The sequence below is a fragment of the Rhineura floridana genome, chromosome 4 (genome assembly GCF_030035675.1).
Source record: "Rhineura floridana isolate rRhiFlo1 chromosome 4, rRhiFlo1.hap2, whole genome shotgun sequence".
NCBI classification, from domain to species: domain Eukaryota; kingdom Metazoa; phylum Chordata; class Lepidosauria; order Squamata; family Rhineuridae; genus Rhineura; species Rhineura floridana.
The window spans coordinates 66,677,527-66,700,127 of NC_084483.1; the positions used below are offsets into that span (position 1 = coordinate 66,677,527).

The 22,601-nt window shown below is 41.0% G+C and overlaps 1 protein-coding gene across 3 annotated transcripts in view; it reads right to left on the reverse strand.

The window, feature by feature from the left end:
• ME1 (malic enzyme 1) overlaps positions 1–22,601 on the reverse strand; it is a 219,431-nt gene that overhangs the window by 179,252 nt on the left and 17,578 nt on the right. For 2 of the 3 annotated variants that reach the window (XM_061623239.1, XM_061623240.1), the window contains one exon: positions 2,076–2,209. In XM_061623239.1, the coding sequence (XP_061479223.1) occupies positions 2,076–2,209 (134 nt within the window). Of the gene's footprint in view, positions 1–2,075; positions 2,210–5,231; positions 5,344–22,601 lie in introns of all 3 variants that reach the window. The other variant, XM_061623241.1, reaches the window with a different exon arrangement.

Here is a 22,601-nt window from a genome sequence, read left to right on the forward strand (position 1 = left end):
ACACTAAAGGTCCGTTTCCTATATTGTGCAGAACAAACCTCCTGATAAGATGGTATCTGCAGGAGGCCCTCACCTGCAGAGCGCAATGATTGACTGCGTATATAAGGGGTAAGACGGTATTTCAGGTATCCTGGTCCTGAGCTGTGTAGGGCTTTGTACACCAAAACTAGAACCTTGAACTTGGCCCGGTAGCAAATGGGCAGCCAGTGGTTAGTTAACATGGTTAACTTTCACCATGTATAATAATAGCAGTTGTACTGGGGATTGCGAAACATCTTTCACAAGTGCAAAATGCCCACTGGGTTCAGCTGGTGCACTACACTAAGAACGGGGATCCTCTTAGTGAAATCACTGTTACGCAAGCAGACTACCACAGCTGGATATCACCCATGGTCATACATGTTAAAAACAAAAGAAAGTATGATTGTAAATTAAATGGTTCAATTTTGGTATTGTGAAACTGTCATGCACATGCCATATTAGTAAAGTTGGTGCCCTGCATGGAGAAATCAGGGAGGGGTCCAGGAGGGCTTTCCTACTCCTGGTGGGGGACAGGGGAATTGTGGGAAAGAACATTCCCTTCAAAACATACACCCTACAGAAACCAGTAGTTACATGTGCACGTTGCTCCTACACTACTAGCAAACAATGGCAGCAGAAGCAGCAAGCAGGTAAGTGCAAAGCAGGTGTCAACTGAACTTAAGGAAAGGAACAACTAAGTATCAGGGAACATGGATGCATGTGAAGGAGTGAACCAAACTGGAACTGTGGCATGAGGGAAGAGGACTTTAATCCCTATGCTGCTGCTTTTTGCAATGGGAAGACAACTCTCATTAGAGGGGGATTACAATCAGAACCACATTGGGAGCAAACGTTAAAGCCTCACAATTCCAAACCAACTTGGAGCACCCCATGTCAGCTATTTGTTAAAGAAAAAATCACTCAAGGGCAAATCTTTGAGTGGATTTGGTCCACTCTAGCTTGGTCTTCCAAATCCAACTCTCACCCGACATAGAATCAGACAGAGTAAATATAATACACTTCCATACCTGTTGTGGATGCTGTATCTGCCCTGCACTGCTTTCAATAAAATGTGCACTCATATGTGCATCCAAATGCATATTCCATTAAAAGCATAGCAGTGCAAACAAACCCTATCCACTCTGGAGTATGCATTTGGACTGCTGGGAGGAAGGGTGGGATATAAATCAAATAATAAATAAATAAAGATTTTACATATCTATACTTGTTACATTTATATTAGCAATATAGAAAACATTCCAGACGTGCCACCAGTCATTTTTATACCGTAATTATTTCAAGAATGTATCGACTTGAAGGCAGTCCATTTCCATTTTTCAATAAAGTGGTGCTTTCACTTAAATTTTTAACAAAAACACTCAGCAATTCTGTCAACTGTTAAACAAAATTAACAACGTTTACACTTAAGTTACCTGAGTGAACTCAGGTGTTGAGATGAGCACCCAAGAAATTTTATCAAACCTTGTTTAGTTATGTTGGCAAAAGAAAAACTTTTTATAAATGTGTTGTGCAGAAAGCAAAGGCTTCCTTTAACTGATAACGACTTCTACCCCACTCATCATACCCACACAAAGGCAATGCTAAAAACTCTAAAGCAAAAAGCTACTGGAACCCATTTAATAGAAGCAAAAGTATCAGTGGCTTCTCTCTCAATCTGAGAGTGAGGTGAGGACGAGGAGAATAGGAAAAGAGTGGAAATTGTGAGAATATGACCATGCTCCTAGGCTCCTACTGGCAGAAAGGGCTGGATATCAATATTATTATTACAGTATGTTATATAATATAATTATATAATGATTTTATAATCATCATCAAGAGGAAATCTTTGTACAAACTATAAGCAAAGGGTGTGATCACACAGTTGCACCCAAGGCAAATGTGGATAGCAGAAATTTAAAAAAATAGTGCAACAGCAACCTTATTCAACATGAAGAAAAGTGTAATTGGTTAGCACCTGACACATTAACCTTGAAAGTACTTTTTTTAAAAAACACTCTGAACCTCTTAAAAAGGATTCAAGTTCAAGACTTTACCTGTCCAGGTCAGATGTTTGTCTTTCAAAGTTTCTAAGAACCCTTAGAACTTGGACTTCATGACTAAGAAAACAAGGAGGTAGCAGGCCATGAATATTCAGCTGTTGTCTTTCTTCCAAGGTGAAAGCCAGTCCCTTATAGGAAAAAAGAAGTGTTCAGTGAAATGAACATACATTTAAAATGCTATGAGAGACCCACAGTACAGAGCACACATAAACCTCTAAACACATACTCCAAGTTTTAAAACTTTCAGTCTGACAACTTTTAAAGCATTGTTAGATTTGCTTCACAATATGAGTATAACATACATCCCTCCAAAAGTATATTCCCCAACACAGAACACCATAGTTTGCAGTGTAATGACCTTACTCTTTCTGTTGTACAGCAGACAATAATGTTGTACAACAGACAGAAACTGTCAAGGTACCATGATAAAGTGATGAGCAGAAATAGCATACAACTCCTAGACTGCCTTCACTATATAAAGCTGCAGTACTTATGCATAATTGACATGTTGTATGGTTGCTACTTGTCAAGCTCCAATTTAGAACTGAATTCACTCACATGCATCATTCACATTGTTTCTAGAGCACAAGAAATAACAAAGTATTGATGGCAATGTTATTTTCCATAATAAGGGAGGAAAGATTCTGAAGTATACAGAGGAGTTTCTGTGCAACAGGATGAAAACATGGATAATTCTCATCTACACCATTTACTAAAGAAAATTCTGTACTCTACAGGCAGGAAGTGACCTAGGGCTCCTATCTATCTATCTATCTATCTATCTATCTATCTATCTATCTATCTATCTATCTATCTATTTATTTATTGCACTTGTATACCGCCCCATAGCCGAAGCTCTCTGGGCGGTTTACAGCAATCAAAAACATTAAAACAAATATACAATTTAAAACACATATTTTAAAAACAATTTAAAACACAATTTTAAAATTTAAAACAATATAAAAACAATTTAAAACACATGCTAAAATGCCTGGGAGAAGAGGAAAGTCTTGACCTGGTGCCGAAAAGATACCACTGTCGGCGCCAGGTGCACCTCGTCACAAACATTGTTCCATAATTTGGGGGCCCCCACTGAGAAGGCCCTCTCCCTTGTTGCCACCCTCCGAGCTTCCCTTGGAGTAGGCACCCGGAGGAGGGCCTTTGATCTTGAAAGTAGTGTATGGGTGGGTTCGTATCGGGAGAGGCGTTCCATCAGGTATTGTGGTCCCAAGCCATGTAAGGCTTTATAGGTCAAAACCAGCACCTTGAATTGAGCTCGGAAACATACAGGCAGCCAATGCAAGCGGGCCAGAATCGGTTTTATATGTTCGGACCGTCTGGTCCCTGTTACCAATCTGGCCGCTGCATTTTGCACAAGCTGCAGTTGCCGAACCATCTACAAAGGTAGCCCCACGTAGAGTGCATTGCAGTAATCTAATTTGGAGGTTACCAGAGCGTGGACAACTGAAGCCAGGTTATCCCTGTCCAGATAGGGACGTAGTTGGGCTACCAACCGAAGTTAGTAGAAGCCACTCCATGCCACTGAGGCATTCTAAACAGCTCTGCTGGGCAATTCACTGAGGATGCAACAGAGGCTGAAAGATAAGTGCTCTTTGCTGCCACTGATGCCATCTGTTTGTATCTCCGGTCAGATTCATGACGTGACTTGCGTCACCTGCACTCTAGCCAACATCCAGCCTGCTTCATCTCCTGGAGCTCCTCAGTAAACCAAGGAGCCTCCTAGATTCCCCCTGGCCAGAAAGCATGCTTAGAAGTGATTGTATTTACGGCCCTTTCCATATCACCATTCCACAGTGAAACTAGGTCTTCGTCAAGAGCACCAGCCATGCTACCTGGAAAATCCCCCAGAGAATTCAGGAATTCCCTCAAATTTCATCAGTCTCTGGGGTGGACCCATCTAACTGGTCCAAACCTCACCAGTGCATGATCTGTCCATGACAATAGGGCAATATTAATCCCCCCGATAACCAGGATACAAGTTACAAAATGGCTGTTACGAGGGCATTGCATGACACAAAATGGCTGCTGTGGAGCTTAGCACAACACAAATTAGCCGTCTATATTTAAAGGAGCAGAAAAAGAGGCAGGACCACAAAATGGTGCAGGTATTGTCTCCTAACAATGGGAATAGGCACTTACATCGCCACCACCACACCGACTCAGAGACTCTTTGCATACCCCTCTGCTCAGAATGGAGTGAGGATGTTATCAATGAAGGAGAAGCTAATCTAGTGCAAAGAAGAACTGAGCAGGAAGATATTTCCCATAACTTTTCATGGGTGCCACAGGAGGTACTGGTGGGCAAAGTGGCATCTGTGACCACCATGTTGGTGACACGTGGTGTAAGGTATATGTGAAGAGACATGTGATCAGATCTCCTGATGTCTTTTACATAGTCTTTTTATATGGGTTCATGGTGCTGGGGGAAGAGGGTTTTTTAATGCTACCCTTGCCAGCGTGCCCATCCCAATTGCTCCCCCACAAGATGTTAAGAGTGACAGAGACAGGGGAAGGCAGGCAGCCATCTTGTATCTGTGTTCCCTCTGTAGCTAATATCAGACTTGGGGAAGAAGTTTAAGTGGGGGAAATAGTAAGGGGCTAAACTTCCTCCATCCTCAGTAACATGGCTGACCCTGGGCACCCTACCAGGGGCACTCTGGAGTTGCTTTTAAAGAAAACAACAGATGCTGGGAAAATGATCACAGAACTACCAAAGCACATGAAGTAGGTCCTTGGTGTTACATGCAAAGATAGTGGTTCCCAAGTGGTGGTGCCTGGTAGCCAGCAACAATGCTAGTGAGTGCCTGATGTGTGTTGGTAACCCACATTGGTGACAGGGAACCACTGGTGGCACTGTGCCGAAGGCCCACTCAAACATGAAGCTGACCTTGGCCACAGTGCTGGGGATTTAGCTCAGCAAACAAAATACTCTTCTGCTATGCCAGAGAGAGAGAGATTGAAGGCAATGGCTGTTCCTTGCAGCTAGGAGCAGCCATAGTCTTCACACTATAGCTTAGCATTTCTTTTCCTCAGCAGCAAGGATGGAGCCAAGTGATAGTTGTCCCTGCCTCTGATTGCTCATCTGCTGTCTCCTTTGGGGAGCCTCTGCCTTCTTGCCTATCCTCTCACCTTATATAGTGCAGCTGGAAAGATTGGGGCTAATTGGTCCATCCAGAGCCTCTGAGGAAGGGAGAGAAAAGTGGGGGGTCCTGTTAGCCATCACTTCTGCCTCATAGTTGCGCTGTGGAAGGGAGACAGAAGGTGAATGAAAGGATGAGGGAGCTGCTCCTTCCAAATCTCTATAGCAGATGGCCAATATGGCGCTCTCCAAATGCTGCTCAACTTCAACTTCCATCAGCCCCAGCCAGTATGGCCAATGGTCAGGGATGATGGGAGCTGTAGTCCAACAACATATGGAGGGCGCCACGTTGGCTACCCCGGCCTAAAGAGACAGAGAAGGCGGGGTTAGTGAAGAGGCAGTGGCTACAGCTCGTGGCTTATGTCTAAGCAGCATCACAGGCCCAGTCTTCCTCGTCTCGGTGCCCACAGAAGGTGAGCCAGAAGGATTAGCAGCCTGGGCTTTCTCTTGGCTACATTCTGCTAGAGACAGCGCTCACAGGTGCGGGCCTGCAGGGGGAATTTCCAAAGGGGCTTCCAAGCTATGGGGTGAGGAGATCGTTGCCCCCACTTTTCCCCCAGCCTCTGTTGCAGGATAGAAGAGACTGCTATTTACTCTTTAGCGTCTGGTGTCCTTACCAGCAACAGCTCTCGATTCCCACTAAAAATAACAGGCCTAAAAAAAAAAAAAAAAAAGCAACGCCTGCTTACGGCGGCCAGGAGCAGCCGGGCACACCTTCCGTCATTCACCCCAATTTGCTTACACAGATGTATTATTTCCAGTTTATTGAGCATTTGTTCTGATTTGTTTATGAAGAGGTTATACAAAAATGAGTATTCAACCTGCATTTATCCTGATTTGGTTGTGGGGTGTTCATGTATCTTCCCATTCGTCATTTGTTCATTGCACACTTTTCAATGCATTTCCTCCTCGTGTTTTGCCTCAACCAGCAAAAAGTCAACTTCTTTTTTAAAGTGGATTTGTTGCATTGGGGCAACAAATCAACATGAACCTAAGTTCTGGTATGCGCTTGAATCCCTCCTGTAAAATGAGGACGGTCTGGAGCACCCCTAAACCTTAAGACCTTTAATTCAGTGGTTTTCAACATTTCCAGTTGTAGGATTTAACCCAGTCTGGAACATGGGCTCTCTTAAAATAATGTAGATCAGAGTTTCTCAGATAGAGAGCTGGGACCAGATGGCCTCAGTGCCACAGCCTGCCCAGTGTATCCTAAGGTGCCTGCCCCCTCCCCCTAGCTGTCCCACAGCCTATTGGTTGGACGAAAGCCAGCACCAGGAACTCCTTGCATGCTGAATAAAGAAGGCCAAGAAATTGGAGGGTGGCAATAAGGAAGGTCTCTCTCCTCTAAGGGGAAAACGGAGGAAGCGTTCAAGGAAATTAGAGATATAGGAGGTTAATCTTTATTATTAATCACAATAATTCACAAAAAATGAGAATAGAATGAAATAAGAAAAGAAAGCACTTACAGGAGGAAGTGAATGTAAAAAGACAAGAGGGAAGGGATGAAATAAACTGGCAGGTTTTGGGGGGGGACAAGATACAAGTTGAGTGTGAAAGGAGAATGAGAAAAGAAATGACAGGAGATGGGTAAAAATACTTTCGAGAGACATGTAAGGTTGGGAAGGGGAAAACATAAAACAAGGCTCTGGTTCAACAAATTCTGGCTAAAACTAAGAGGCTGTCACAATACCTCCAGAACAAATGTCTGTACCTAGCTTCATGAAACTTGGTCTATGAAACTCCTTGCCACACCAAAAACACTGTGGCAAAGAACTTAGCAATTTCCAAAGATGGAAAATGTTGTCAGTAACTGCCAGCAGAGTATGCCAAACTCTGCCTCCATCTGCCACCATTTTGTGACTGGTGGGCCTCTGTAATTTTCATCTCTCTTAAGTGGGCCCTGGGAATAGAAAATATGGAAAAACTTGATGTAGATAGAAATAATAACGTTAAGAGTAACAATGATGATGATGTTTCTCTCTCTCTCTCTTTTTCTTCTTTTTGAGAAGACTAGCCTGCTGGTGAGATCCACCTTAAGTAAGGTCACAACCTTTGTATGTTGCTGAAGACTAATGATCTCAAGCAGGATACATTTTTTAAAAAATCATCATTTTGGATTAAGCTATTGGCTTGAGGCTGCTGTGGCAAGGCAACTAATAAAAGCAGTCATGTTATCATAAAACATCTAGAATGTTAAAGTAGTTTTCTTATATTTTGACTTTGTTTTTTCCAAGTGTCCCAAAGAAGACTAAATGTTGAAAAATGAGAGAATGTGAAAATTTCAGGTTCTAAAATTATTAAGCCGTTTTCGTAAGCAAAGAAATATTGCTTTTTAGAAAAGTAAATTTTAACTTACACAGTATGATAAAAGTTCGCACCGCAGGCAGCCAAATTGTGTTATTAAACAATTTTCATCTCAGAGATGAACATTTTTCCACATATCACTAGAGTTTGTATGTCAAGTGTTCATTTCTTTCAGCCAGCTCCAGACAGGTTTTAAATCTACATACTGTATATGGAAGAACAAAGGACAAGTACGACTAGCGCTGTAACTAATGACACAGCTGGGTCAAAGCCGAAAGGAAGCCCAGACGCACAGATGCAATAAGAGAGTCTGGAGTTGTACAACTTACACAATAGAACATGGAATGTGGGAAGCATGAACCAGCAAAAGTTAGAAACTGTCAAGCAAGAAATGGAACGTATCAAGATTACTTGGCATGAGTGAATTAAAATGGACAAGAATGGGACATTTTCAATCAGACCACTACAAAATATTTTATGCAGGAAATGAGAACTTAAGAAGAAATGGGGTTGCTTTAATAGTGAGAAGTGATGTAGCAAAAGAAATTAGGAGCTACAATGCAAGGTCTGAGTGAGTAATATCAATGAGATTAGATGGGAAACCTATTAACACAACTATCATCCAAATCTATGCTCCAATGGCAAATGCAGAAGAGGAATTGGAGAGATTTTACACAGAAGTACAGGAGGAAATTGATCACACACCAAAACAAGATATGATGATAACCATGGGGGACTGGAATGCAAAAGTAGCGAACAGAGAAGAACTAGGAATTGTGGAGAAATGGGGCTTAGGAGACAGAAATGAAGCAGGAGAAAGACTTATTGAATTCTGTGAAGCCAATAATTTGTTTCTTGCCAACACATTTTTTGGACAACCAAAAAGAAGACTAAACACGTGGACATCACCAAATGGTCAATATAGGAATCAAATTGATTATATAATTGGTAGCAGAAGATGGAGAAGTTCCATACTTTCTGCAAAAACAAGACCAGGAGCAGACTGCGGTACAGGTCATGAACTGGTTGTATGGAAAATCAGAGTAAAGCTAAAGAACAACAAAGCAGTCAAAATGCCAAAATACAATTTAAATAACATCCCAGAAGAATATAAAGATCAAATAAGGAACAGGTTTGAGGCTTTAAACTTAGTTGACAGAGAACCAGAAGAACTATGGAGTGAAGTAAGAGACATTATCAGGGCAGAATGCAAAAAGACAATACCTCTAGTTAAAAAGAGAGAAAGACCTCAATGGATCACTGACAAAACTCTTAAAATGGTTAAAGAGATAAGGAAAGCAAAAGCAAGAGATAGAAACATGGTCAGAACCCTAAATACAACAATACAGCGACTAGTACATAGGGACAAAGAGAACTATTACAATAGTTATTGTATAGAAATAGAAGAGGACAACAAAAAGCGAAGAACAAGAGCTCTACTCCAAAACATTAGAGAAAGGGAAATTTAAACCAAGAGTAGGGATGTTGAATAATCAACAGGGGAACACACTGACTGACCAAGATGAAATAAAAGGAAGATGGAAGCAATACACTGAAGAACTCTATAAAAGAGATGACAGGATGACAGATTCATTCACAGAAGAACTGTTTGATGAAGAACCAGGAATTTTAGAACGTGAGGTGAAAGCTGCACTTTAAATACTTGGAAGAAACAAATCACCAGGAATAGATGACATACCAATAGAGTTGCTACAAGCTACTGAGACTGAATCTGTCCAAATTTTGACAAAAATCTTTCAAGAAATATGGAAAAGTAAACAATGGCCCACAGACTGGAAGCGTTCAATATATATCCCAATTCCAAACAAAGAGGATCCCAGGGAATGCAGTATAGTAAAGCCCACAGACAAATGAGAGAATATATGACAAAGGTTGCATCCCAGAAATTTCTCTTTTCATTTCCATTTTCAGCAAAGTTTGCACAAGAGCAGTATTTTACAAATTATAACCAAATTTAGCCTGTCAGGATGCCTCTGGGTCCTGTTATGCCAAGGCCATCTGATGACAAGTAGTTGGTGGGAGCTGCAACCTTGGCCAGTGCTTCGCAGCATACCTGCTGCTATAATAAAAATGGCAAAAGGGGGTGGGTGGTATTCAACCAAATAATTGTGCAAGTGGAACAATTTCCACTTGTACAACAACACTTATCCCTCTGCTCCCTCCATGCCCTCCCACACCATACTGCAATCTGATCCAGAGTGTTGGAGGAAACCCCAGAACAGAGTTAGGGTGTATGTTGCAGAAGGACAGGGAGAACATTCCATTTTGCAAGGAGAAATCCTTGCACTGACAGAATGTTTGCCTTAGTGCTATGTTGAACACAACCCAAGGCCTGCTGCCCACCACCACCTGTAACCTAGAGAGACGCTAAGGTGATGCAGAAAGCCCATCAGGTTGGTGAAGGATTTCCTCAGAAGGCATCTTGCCTAGTGCCTCCTCAAACCTAGCTTTGGCCCTGTTAGAGACCAACTACATATATATTACACTGGGTTTGTAAAAAATACTACTAAACATATCCCCACTGCCATTTCTTGTCCTTTTAAAAGCATCATTTTAATATAGCAATTCTTGACATATGCACTTTTCTGAAAAAGACCATTGCAATTATGTTCTTTCTCTAATCCAACTATTCTTTTCCAGTTCTACTTCCCATAAGACTGAATTGGTCAATGTGTGGGCTTCGTATATTCCAAGCCACCTACATGGTACACAAATTAGAATTGGTCAGCAGCTAAAGAAAAATACTTGTGAATTTCTTCTAGTAAACAAATACTGATTAACCAATTATTATCCAACTATTCAAAGGTGACTTGTATAACATTCGTAAATCACTAGAAGCATGCAACTATAAATTGTACAGAACCATCTGCAGCACAACCACCTACTTATGTTTTTTTCCAAAGCCACATATTCAATCTTATTTTATAAAATATTTTTCCTAATATAAGCATCAAGATTAATTTCATGTTCAAAATTAGCAAAAAATACATAAAAATCTGCCAATTATGGTTGGTTAAGGTTTAAAGCAAGATAGATTATTGAGCTCAAAGACAAAAATCTTCCAACAGTCTTTCCAAGAATACAGCATACAAAACAAAGGATAACGGGGTGGATTTAGACTAATTTAGCTCCCACTGAAATCGATTGGGCAAGTCACTTAATGACTAACTTGTCCCATTTATCTCAATAGGATTTAAATGCAACTAATTTAGTCTGGATCCAAACCTGTATCTCCTAGTACCTCAAAAGGAAGTGGGAGGGGGGAACCTTCCAGATCAATGCTTTTGTTCTTAATCCACTTTGTAAAAAAAATTAAAAGTCTGTCCTTGATTTCTTTTGCCCAGATATGAGACTTTTTGGTTCAAGGTGTTGAACTTCAGGGTCAGGGGAAAAAATTGTAACAACCATCTAAATTTCCTTCTTTCAGGCCATTTTCACACAAGACATAAAATGTGTTTGGGTTATAACAAGGTATAACTTTAATTGGTCGAAACATACATTTAATATTAAAATCGCTCTTTTCCACTTTTCTGCATTAATAACAGTCGCACATGTTACAGAGGCTGAGATTTTTTTTTGTACTTTCTATAGTGGAAAATACTTCAGATTTTCAAATATTAGCCAGGTTTACAACCATTGCTGCAACTGCTGTAGTGTTTAGATTAAAGTTACAGAGTAGAAAACCGGAATAAGTATAGTTTGTGGGATATCTGACATCCAAAGCCTGATAAAAGATAAGTTTCACAATTAGATTAAACAAAGGAGGATAAATTTATCATTAAAAGTGTACAAAACATTTGGGGTGGGAGGGGGAGATCCATGTAAAAAACAAAGTATTTTTTGTAGAATTATCCAAAAATAATGGGTTGAATCCAAAGGTTTTGTTGTTTGAATGGAAGGAGCTTCCAATCACAGAAGCAAAGTTTTGCTCACAGAAAGACGCCTTTCATGAACTAATTTTTTTACATTCACAGAACAAAATGTTTGGATCCAACCCAATAATGTTCAACTGAGAAGTCCAGGAAGAGTGTTTCTTTAATTTTATTCTGACCAGAACAAAATGTAAAATTTTCAACAGTTTTTTTCTTTGCTAAACAAAGTGATCTTACTGGCCAGCTATAGTTGGCACAAAGTACTTTACAATTTAGCTCTATGTCACAAAAGAGGGGGAACAAATGAGAAAGCACACTGCCTTTGGAGAGACTACAGCTACAATCAGGATGTTTTTTACCCTCATCAATTGTAATTCTAGATTATGCAAAACACTGGCAAGTCTGTCATGGATTTCTATGGACTTCTTTTCACTAACTACAATAACACTGTCACTGCCATACACTATACATATTCTCTACCACTCTAAATTCTAATATATATAATAATCTACACACCTGACACTGATTTAGAACTGATACCTCCTGAAAATGCAAAATAGTTTTGATACTACTGATAATACACATCATCATCATCATCAATTACCTGCTCTTCACCCAAAGGTCCCAGGGTGGTTACACAATTTTAAAATACAACATTAAAAACAATTTAAAATAGGGTCACATGATCCAAAATCAGAATCAGAATTTTAGCAGTGGCAGTCTGCAGCACTTGAAATTTACAGGGGATCTTCAGGGACAGCCCCAGGTAAAACCCTTTACAGTAGGCCAGCCACAGTGTAATTAATGTATGTGCAACCATGGCCAGATCCTACTGTGCCAGGAATGTACCTCTTTTGTGTCTAAGATTGACAAAACAGAGGGCCAGGTGGCAATGGATTTCTCTCTGAGAGCTTCTCAGAGGAAAACATTATAGAAATCAATAATATCTATCAATCAGTAATATCTATCAACAATAGATATAGTTGGACTCCCAACTCCCAATGGTCCAGGGTTGATGGGAGTTGTTGTCCAACAATATCTGGAGGGCCAATGGTTTCTCACCCTACTTAGAGGTAAAGTAGAATATATTTCACTTGAGACAGCCCCTTCTTTTGAACAAGGCAATGCGCTCTCCATGAGGCTGCCATTGAAGATGACTTGGAAACTTCAACTAGACCAAAATGCAGCACCCAGATTACTGGCTGGAATGGGTTTTAGAACCCCTGTTCTAAAACAGTTACAGTGGTTGTCTGTTCGTTTCCAGACTCAATCTAAAGTATTCTCACTAGTGTTTAAAGCCCTAAACGACTTAAGTCCCAAATATCTGAGAGACCGCCTCCTTCCCTACAGACCCTCTTGGGTGTTAAGATCAGAATATGGAGCCTTCTTGGACATTCCACCACCCTCAGAAGTGAACTCTTCTCTGGGAGCCAGCACATTCATATAGCCGCAGTAAGCCATAGTTTGACATACCATGATGTATGAACAAGGCTAATGAGTCTTCTTATGAATATACATGCAAAGGATAGCATTGTAAAAATATCAATAGATGAAATTTAAAATACAGAGGTGAAGCTAGTTTTTTTAATAAGCATCCATTCAATACCTGAAGTATTTGCTAAAGATAAACCTGCTGTTTCTGAGATGTAGCTAGACAGCAAAAATTACAGACTATGGAAACTATTTGGGACTCTGCAATACTTTCCAAGTACCAAAAGAAAGCATTTAACTTTTTGCCCTCCAAATCTATCTGCATATGTACACAGTTCCAAGTCTCTTCTTACAAATGTGCAGGTTTAAAAATTACTAACTAATGATTAGTCAAGGTTAATCCAAATTAGATAAAAACCCAGTGATAACTCTCCTATCCACAGTGGATTCATCTATGAAGAGACAGAACTGCAGCACAATAATTAAAATTCCATGTGACAGCGTGGATTCTTTTAAAATAATGCCATAAAGATGGCATCTTAATGCTCCATTTTTAATGTCTTGTTACAATACTTTAAATTTTTTAAACTCACAATTCTTTAAAGATGCACATAAACAATTCATTAAACATACACAGTGTATGTACTAGTGTGGTACAATGTTTGAGATATGCAATAATGAGCCATATTATTGATTATGGCTGCTAGCAAGGCTGCTGTATGTGCAGACACATATTTAATTTATTTAGTTTGAAAATCTAGTGATTTTCAATATAAAAGAATGCACATTGGAAATGTGGTTTGTATTTCCTTTCGTCAGCAATTTAAGGAAAAGGAGTAAGCTGGGGATATATTTTCTGGGAGTATCTAGTTTAGAAAAGAAAAGAAAAGAAAAGAAAAAAGAAAAACCCATCAGATCAAGACACCTTTCCATTGATCAATACAACTTTACCATGTAGCTATTCTAAAGTTGTGCTGCCACAGAGTTAAAATTATGTTAAGTAGCAGCTAGTTTTAGAGAATGGTTCTGGGCTTAAGCTTGAGCATGTCATCATGAAGCCACTGCCTCTGACCATAAAGCCATGCTCTTACATGTAGGAGTGAGCTATACAGAGTTGGTAATATGGGAAAGACACATTGCACAAAATGCTCGTTAGCATTTCACATGTCCCAGGTCTTCGCCATGGTCTTCGCCATGGTATTGAAAACAGGTTCTGGACTAGGCCTTGGTGATCTCGGAAAGATGTGTTACCCATACATGAAGTTTTTTTGGAACCACTGGTGGTGAATGTTTTTCAAGACCAGAGATTTTTGCAGCCTGCCAACAACAAAGGGACAAAATGCAAACACCAGTTGGTGTGTGACATTCTTCAAGTCTGGAGCATGCAACCCTCTTTCCTGAAATCTGCTTCCCCACTGTCACACCATCTACGAACAGTGGTTCTGGATTAGGTAACATGTTGAAATATGGCTCAGCTTGCCATTTGAAACTCAGAATTTTCAAACATGCAAATACTCACCTTGTTTCTTTTAAGTTTGTTTGCTGTAATAGGAGAGAAGAATGAAAGGGAGGAACAAAATAAGGTTATATTTGAATGAAAATGGAGAACTGCCTTGATAATAATTTAACTCCCAATGTGAATTAAGGGTCACTCAATTGAACAAATAAATACTGTCATGTATCTAGGCTTAACATTCCAATCTACTGGATCATGGCAAATGCAGATCAAGGCAACGATCTCGAATGCTAAAAAAACGCTGAAAGCCCTGTTATCATATTTTTTCAATAAAGGGGGACAGCTTATTATTCCAGCAATTAAAGTATTCACTGCTAAAGTAATTTCTCAACTACTCTATGGAATACAAGTCACCACCCATGAGAACTTTTCTGCTTTGGAATCGTTACAAAATTCTTTTTTGAGGACTATATTTGCGGTCCCTAAGTGTATTCCTAGCTTTATTCTTAGACTCGAGGCTGGATTACCAACTATAGAATCTAAGATCTGGACTTTGAGAATTTCCACTTGGCTGAAATTGAAATTTGATCCCACTGGGCTTTCTCCCCAAATTCTTCAAGATAATTTTCAATCTCCTTGGGAGAAGTTGATAATAGATAAAATTCAGAATCTGGGCTTTTCTATCCCTGCGATCCAAGAAATGGGCTATTTAAAAGCCAAGATGAATATCTCACAAAGAATTAAAGATATTGATTACCAACACCACCTAATGCAAGTCAGGAAACATAGACATAACCCAAGTTTTTTATCCCCAATGCCATATTTGTCCAATCTCACCATTCCCAGTCACCGCAGAGCATTTTCCCTCGCAAGAATGAATATACTGCCATCAATGCTCCTTGATGGCAGATATAATAAAATCCCATATTGTGACAGGAAATGTCCCTGCGGTGAGGACGAGGTAGAAACTATTGCCCATGTCCTACTACGTTGCTCTTACTACCATGATTCCAGAAATCAAATAATTAAACCTATCCTAGACCTTATACCTGGTAGAAGTGAGGATAAGCGTTTGGAATATCTACTTGGAGATCATCAACAATTTATTACAGAGAAAGTTGCTAAATTTTGTGTAATTGCAATTTTATCTAGGAGGATCCGGGTAAATGACTCTCGAAATTAAGTTCTCTTTGGCTCTCCTTGTTTACTTTTAAATTCTCGGGATGAGTTTTAGCAATTTTAATTAATATGCTTTATTCTATATTAATATTATGATTTGTATTCTTATAATATTTAGCCTTATATTATAACAAATAATAATGAATAATGAATGAATAATGAATATTTTATTTAGATCTGGAAACTAATTCCTGATTAGTGTTTTAAATTTGAATGTCCCTATCTTAATAATTGTTTTATGATGTTTGTTTTACTTTTATATTGGTCTTTGGCCGTAATAAAACTTGATTCTGATTCTGAACTCCCAATGTGGGGCCTCTCTCTCCTCTTCAGTAAATATTCAAGAGAAGAGTATATTTTACTTATTTCAGGGTTTTACCCACCCATCCACAAGGAGTGCAGGACAGTTTAAAACAACCACATTTAAATATTCAATATTCTAAATATCAATGTTTAAGAGAAGCAGTTGCCGCTTAGTATTCTGACACACAATGTCCTAGTTGCTTATCCTTAGCTATGAAATTCCTGCATGCCAAATAAGGTCTTTGCAACAGTTTCAAAAGGCCTGAAAGTATGAACTCAAACACACCTTAATCTAAAGGGAATTCTGCAATTAGAAGCCCATCACTGATAAAGCCAATCTGTGGTATCTTTAGCAAAGTATCTATGCAGAATTTAGAGTTCTCATAGCAATAAGCACTTTAAGTATAATCTCCACATCCAGCATATTGACAGGGGAGGGACAGATCATTCTTGCTGAAGGTCTGAACTGATTGTAGAGATGTTTTGAAATTAGGCCAAGGGCTTCATGAAATTAAGCAGGGGGCTACATGCAGTGCTAGGGCCCAGAAAAGTATTTTGAGGGAGCAAAGGGATGACAGACCATTCTTACGGGAGCAAGAATTTAAACTCTGCAGTATAAGACTGTAATATACTGTGACTGAAAGCTGGGGTGGAATCATTTCTGCATGATGTAAAAACAAGGCCCTGCCTTTCCCCCAAACCCTCTGTGCAAGTTTCATTTTTTGCAGAGCTGTTGAAGAGCAGAAGGTAAAAGCTGCAAGTCTTTGGTGCTGATTTTGCCCTCCTAAAGCAAAGAAAAGGGGAGGCTGCTTGAAATGGAGCGCAAGGAGAGAGACTGTTGCTATTGGCAACCTGACAAGGGAAGCTGTGGAGCCCCACAAAAATGATTCCAGCACCTGAGGGATTGTTTCCTGAGGTACTAAAAAAGCTTGACTTCTAAGTTGCTTTAAGAAGAACATTTGGAGATCACTTTCGAACATGTTTCTATTAAACAAAGCAGAGAAAACTACCTGCCAAGGCCACATATACCCATATATGTTACACAGTAAGAAACAGATTTGTAGACTTGCCATATTTTGTGGAGAAAGTTTGCACTTTTGCATCCAGAAAATCATGTTCAACAATAAATATTTCTACATATCACAAGCCATTGTAAAACTCACCAGTGAGAACATCATCCTCCAAGTAACATTACACTTGGGGTTATTTGCTTTATATGTGCAACAAGGTTCCAGATGTGAAGTTGAAATGTAATACAAAGCTTATACAATTACTAGCCTAGAAAAGATTATACTCGTTGGGGAGCACAGGTATATCTCATAAATCTAACAAATAGCAGCATTTGATTTGGTGGCCTGGAGTCTACCGTGTCAAGAATTTGCAAATGAAACTAATCTTATCATTGTTCCAATATCAATTTTCTGTTTCATAATTATGGTATAGTCTCTCACTTCCAAGGTAGCTGCTGCTATTATGTATTATCAGGTACAATCTGGGAAACATATATATGTATGTGTGTACATGTGTATGGATGTATATGTGTTTGTTACATACACACGTGCCAGACTGAAAGCTGTACAACTGGTCAGGCTGAAGGTCTGTTCTAATAAAAGCCTTGGTAGGCTATATACAGATGGCAGAGTCACATTTATGTATCATATTTACAGAGTTTCATTTAATTTCAGAGCACAAGATGGAATGTGAGGGCAAATAATATTAATGTAAGGCTACAGTAATATGAGAAAAGTTATCTGTAAAGATATGAAAAATTAATATCATTTGCTTATTTTATCTGTTTTTCATCTTATTAATGTAAGCAACCTAAACATTTATAAAGGGCATATAGTACAAGTCCAAAAACTGAAGTGAAGGTCACAAAAGAAATTAAGTTCCCTGTCTTCCACTTCTCAGATCGCATCCAACTAATAAACATCTTATCCAACACATGTGGTGATAGAAAGGGTTATTTGCAGGCATCCCTCAGGAGCTGCTTACAGACTAGTGCCAGACATGTTTTAAAAGCCAAAACTGCTGTACGTTCACGCTAATAATATCCATGTATAATACTTTTGTTTTGAAATCAAATCCGCTGATGCACTATTTTCACAATTATTTCCTGATTTTCTTCTCATTGGAGAAGCCAAGGCCTATAATAAAATATATCAACAATAGAGGTCAGAAATAATGAACATATACCAACTACCATGAATTTCCAAGCATCTTGTAAAGATACTTGGAATGCAGAGTAACTACAATGATGTTTCTCAAATGTGCACAAGTCATATGGCTACATTCCAGTGCTAAATAAATAAAAATTTGAACTAGCTTGCTCACAGTGGCCTGGTTTGCATGTAACACTAAGCCTAACTATGGCTAAACATAAACAAATAAGTTGTGCTGATGCCTGGAACAAAAATTATGGCTGCATCACTCCTTTCCTGCTCCTGCTAACATATGGCTTGCCTTAGCATTAAATGCAAACCTGGACTCTTGGCTTACAGCTTTGTTTGTTTTGGGGGAGAGAGCCACAAGCCTGGGTTCAGTCGTAAGACTAAGCCAAATCATGGCTTAGCTCCTGCTAGCACAGCAGCAGCAGGAACAGGTTAGGAACAAAGTGGCTGCAATTTTCATTCTGGGCATCAAGCCATGCTGCTTCCACAGAAAGTGAGGTCAAACTCCATGCAGCCATTTCTTCTTCCTACTTGACAGTATCTAACAGAAGCTGCTTGAAATATCAGGCCTTCTACACAGGGTGCTCCTTATGTAGAACTCTTGACAGATTGCATGTTTATGAACCTCTTTACACTACAGGGGTTTGCATGATGATCTGGTTCACACATAATAGTAAACCAAGGGGTAGCTTAGTATGAGCAAGCAAAAATGTGGATTCAGGATTCCTGGGAAGGAGATTGCGGAAGCTGTGCTCCTCTCCCGGTCCTCCTGCTGCTGCACTACCCAGGGCTAAGCCATGGTTTGACTTAGCGTTATGTGCAAACTGAGTAAGAGGGAAAGCAAGAAAGTGGCCTGGTTCACACATCATGATAAACTAAACCCTGGGTTGGCATGAACATGCAAATATGTGGGCTTTAGGGGAAGAGATCACAGGCTCATTGCTACTCCTCAGTTGTTCTGCTGCTGTGCTGAGCTAAGCTATAGCTTGGCTTGCCGTGTCATCCAAGCCCAGTTTACCTCTCTCCAGACTAACCATGAGCTATTACCATTGTTTGATCTACTGTTTACAGCTTGTAGTTTGTTTGGGAAAGCTAAACCATGAGTCTGGGTTTAGACAACACAAATCATGGCTTAGCTCAGTGCAGCAGCAGAATGACCAGCGAGGAGCAAAATGGCTTCAATCTCTTCTCTGGGAGCCTTGATGTTTGTGCTAAGCCATGGTTTGTGCTCAGCCTGATGTGCAAATCAAGCCACTATGTTTCAGGCCAGCCATGGTTATAAGCATTGAGTCAGCACCAAACCACAGCAAACTTTTCATTTAATACCTTCCCATTTTCTGTTGGTGTCTGATCTTCAACTTAATACACAAAGCACACAGGAACTAGTTACGGGCAATTAGTACAAATGTTTATTTCCATTCTGATGTTTTAAAATGGTAAAATAAGAGCAGAGATAAGCAGGAAAGTATAAACTAGCAGCAGGTTGGAAAGGTAATTGTGATTATGCAGCTTTTCTAATTTGAGCCTATACTAATTGGATTTATTGTCTGTTCTGTTAGATCAGATTAAAACCTTACTTAACAGCATTCTCTCAGTATGCCTTCCTGTATTAGGATGCAAAGTACTGAACATATATTAAAAGCATCACCAAAAGTTAAACTGCACATCCAGTATGTCAAACATTTACATATGTAAGAAATGTTTTTTGTTTTATTGGCCTGGCTAACACCTTACGAAATGCCTTGATGGAGAAGGAATTGTAAGTCTCTTATAAAGGCCTTAACAACTAAGCCTCAGGGGGTCTAGAAATCTGTATGGTTGACACCTAATCAGGCAAGGAACCAAGATATATTTTGGGATATGCAGTATGAAAAACTGAGGAACTCCATTGTTAGAGCAGCTCTTTCAGCAGTTTCACATAAAACTATCCTGAAAAGTATGTTTAAAACTGGTAGGGAAAATCTCTGCTGCATCATTTCCTTCCAGTTTAGGGTTGCCAGGTCTCCGGTTTTCTGCCGGAGTCTCCAGCAAAAGTGGGCCGTCTCCGGCCTCCAGCCATATTTGGTGCGAAGAGGCTGATCTCCGGCTTTTGGACGTCCCCCTCAGGCACGCATGCATGATTGACACGCATGGCTGCTGGGTGGGAGGAGCAGCCGCGATGGGCGTTTCTGACTGCGGTTTGCATCGCGGCCGATAGAGCAGTTTGGAATCTCGTTTGGAAGCAGAAGGCTGCGGGTGGCAGGAGCTGGAGCAGGTTGGACTGCAGCTGATTGCAGAGAGAGAGAGAGAGAGAGAGAGGCCTCAGAGAGAGAGAGAGAGGCCTGAGAGAGAGAGAGGCCTGAGAGAGAGAGAGAGGGGGGGGCTGAGAGACAGAGAGAGAGACCTGAGAGAAGAGAGGCCTGAGAGAGAGAGAGGCCTGAGAGGCCAGAGAGAGAGAGAGAGGCCTGAGAGGCCAGAGAGAGAGAGAGAGGCCTGAGGCCAGAGAGAGAGAGGCCTGAGAGAGAGGGGGGGCTGAGAGAGAGAGAGAGAGAGGCCTGAGAGAAGAGAGGCCTGAGAGAGAGAGAGGCCTGAGAGGCCAGAGAGAGAGAGAGAGAGAGGCCTGAGAGAGAGAGAGAGAGAGGCCTGAGAGAGAGAGAGAGAGGTCTCTGGCCATCACCACACTTTGGGGGAGGAAATTCCATCACACACACTCTCACACCCTGCCCCCCCTCTTCCTTTTCTGATTGTGGAAAGCTGGTGGTTCCATGTCTGCCACTGCTCCTTAGATTGTTGAAAACCAAATGTTTAAATAAGCAAAATGTATAGCAGGATGAGGTTGCCATGTGATTTTTCCAGCTGGGTTTGTGTGTGTATGGAACTTCAGCAGGTGAACAGGCCCGTCCCCTCATCTCTGTGACAATGAAAGTTCTACGTCTTGAATTTCTGGCTGCCACCCAAAGAAAGCTGGCAGCCCCGGGAACAGGTGGGTGCAGAGTGGGTCTTAAAATAAAGAAATAATCTTGCAGATGGAAGGCAGGGAAAACCAGGCCAGGTTCCCCAGGAACAATGTCTGTTTCCTAATCCCTGTCCCTGATAAATCACAGTTTCCATTTTAAGCATCACTTGTGTTGGAATTGTGGAAATGCAACTCGATTTGGGTGTTTCCATGTCTGGAGGGAGACAGAGAGGAGACCTCCAGGTTGCTAGGCTGTGCCTTTCCTTTGGTCATATGCTCATCTTCCTTCCTGAAAACTGATACCTCTTAGGAATGCTGACCACACCTTCCAACTCTCTCCTTCCTGCTTCTTCGCTGTCTCTTGAAGAGAAGAGATGTCTTTGCTTTGTCTTTCTCACCTGCAGCATGAGGGCAAAGGCCGTGTCAGGTCCATGAACCTCCAATGCAGGTAGTTTACTAGAACTAGAATCCCTTTCCTATCTATTGTGTATTTCCTTCAATGAAGCAAGCTGTTCCTTATTTTACTAACTCTGAATCCTCAGTTACTGCTGCAGCGTAAAAGTCTGCTACTTCACAGGGAAAGTCTCTCTCTCTCTCACTCTCTCTCTCTCTCTCTCACACACACACACATACACACACACACACACACATCAGCGCTGGGTCTGCTCTTGATCCCAAACCTAACTCTGCTAACAAGTTTCTAGTCTTTTTTCAGCATTGAGTTGCCTCCACTCAAGACTCTGGAAGTTAAACCTCTCAGTGTGCGTGCAAAGCCCCCCGCAGCAGAGTAGGAAGCCTCTTTTTGTCTGTCAAGAGCCATTGACCACCAGCAGCCAAATCAACCTGAGGCCCCAGCTGGCTTTGTCTGTGGGTCAGTGGCCTGAGGAGATGCCTTGGGTCAGCTGCCAGCTTGCCCAATGTGCACTTTCAAAATTCTCCTCAAGCAGAGACTGCCCAGTGCTGAACACCCTCCCGCCTGAGAAGAGCCTGTGGAGCAGGTGATATTGGGGGACCTGCAGGCCAGAGCCCGTCCCCCCCTTTTAAATCAAGGGAAGATGGCCGTAACTCAGTGGTAGAGAACATGGACAGTCGCTGCCAGTCGCTGTAGACAGTGCTGATGCTGAACCAGATGGACCAATGGCCTAACTCAGTATAAAGCAGCTCCCTGTTTAAATCACCCTTCATTCAGAACCATAAGGACTAGAATCTTACTTTATTTTTAGGAAAACTGTTGCACATGCAGAAGGGCCCAGGTTCAGTCCTCAGCGGCATCTCCAGGTAGGGCTGAGAGACACCCCTGCCTGAAGCCCTGAGAGCCGCTGCCAGTGCAGACAGCACTGGGCTAGAGAGCACCCATGGGTCTGCATCCAACATTACTGGGTAAATGAAGCAGATCCTCGCATCTGGTCCAATCCTGCCTCAGGCCAGGGCTCGGAGTCTTAGTTTGCCTTGGCCACCCTGCTTCATCTGCCCATGCTGGGAGCTGCACAGCAGGAGTTGGGCCCATCTGTTCTCCTGGTACCTTTCAGTAGTTTTCAGGTTCCCTTAAGGACATAAGAACATCTAGTTCCTCACCCCAACCGTAATAGGAAGCCTGCAAGCAGGACCCTTCAGGGAGGAAGGGCGGGATATCAGTTTAATAGATAAATAAAATAAATAAGCGCAACTGGCCTTCAGAGGCATATTGC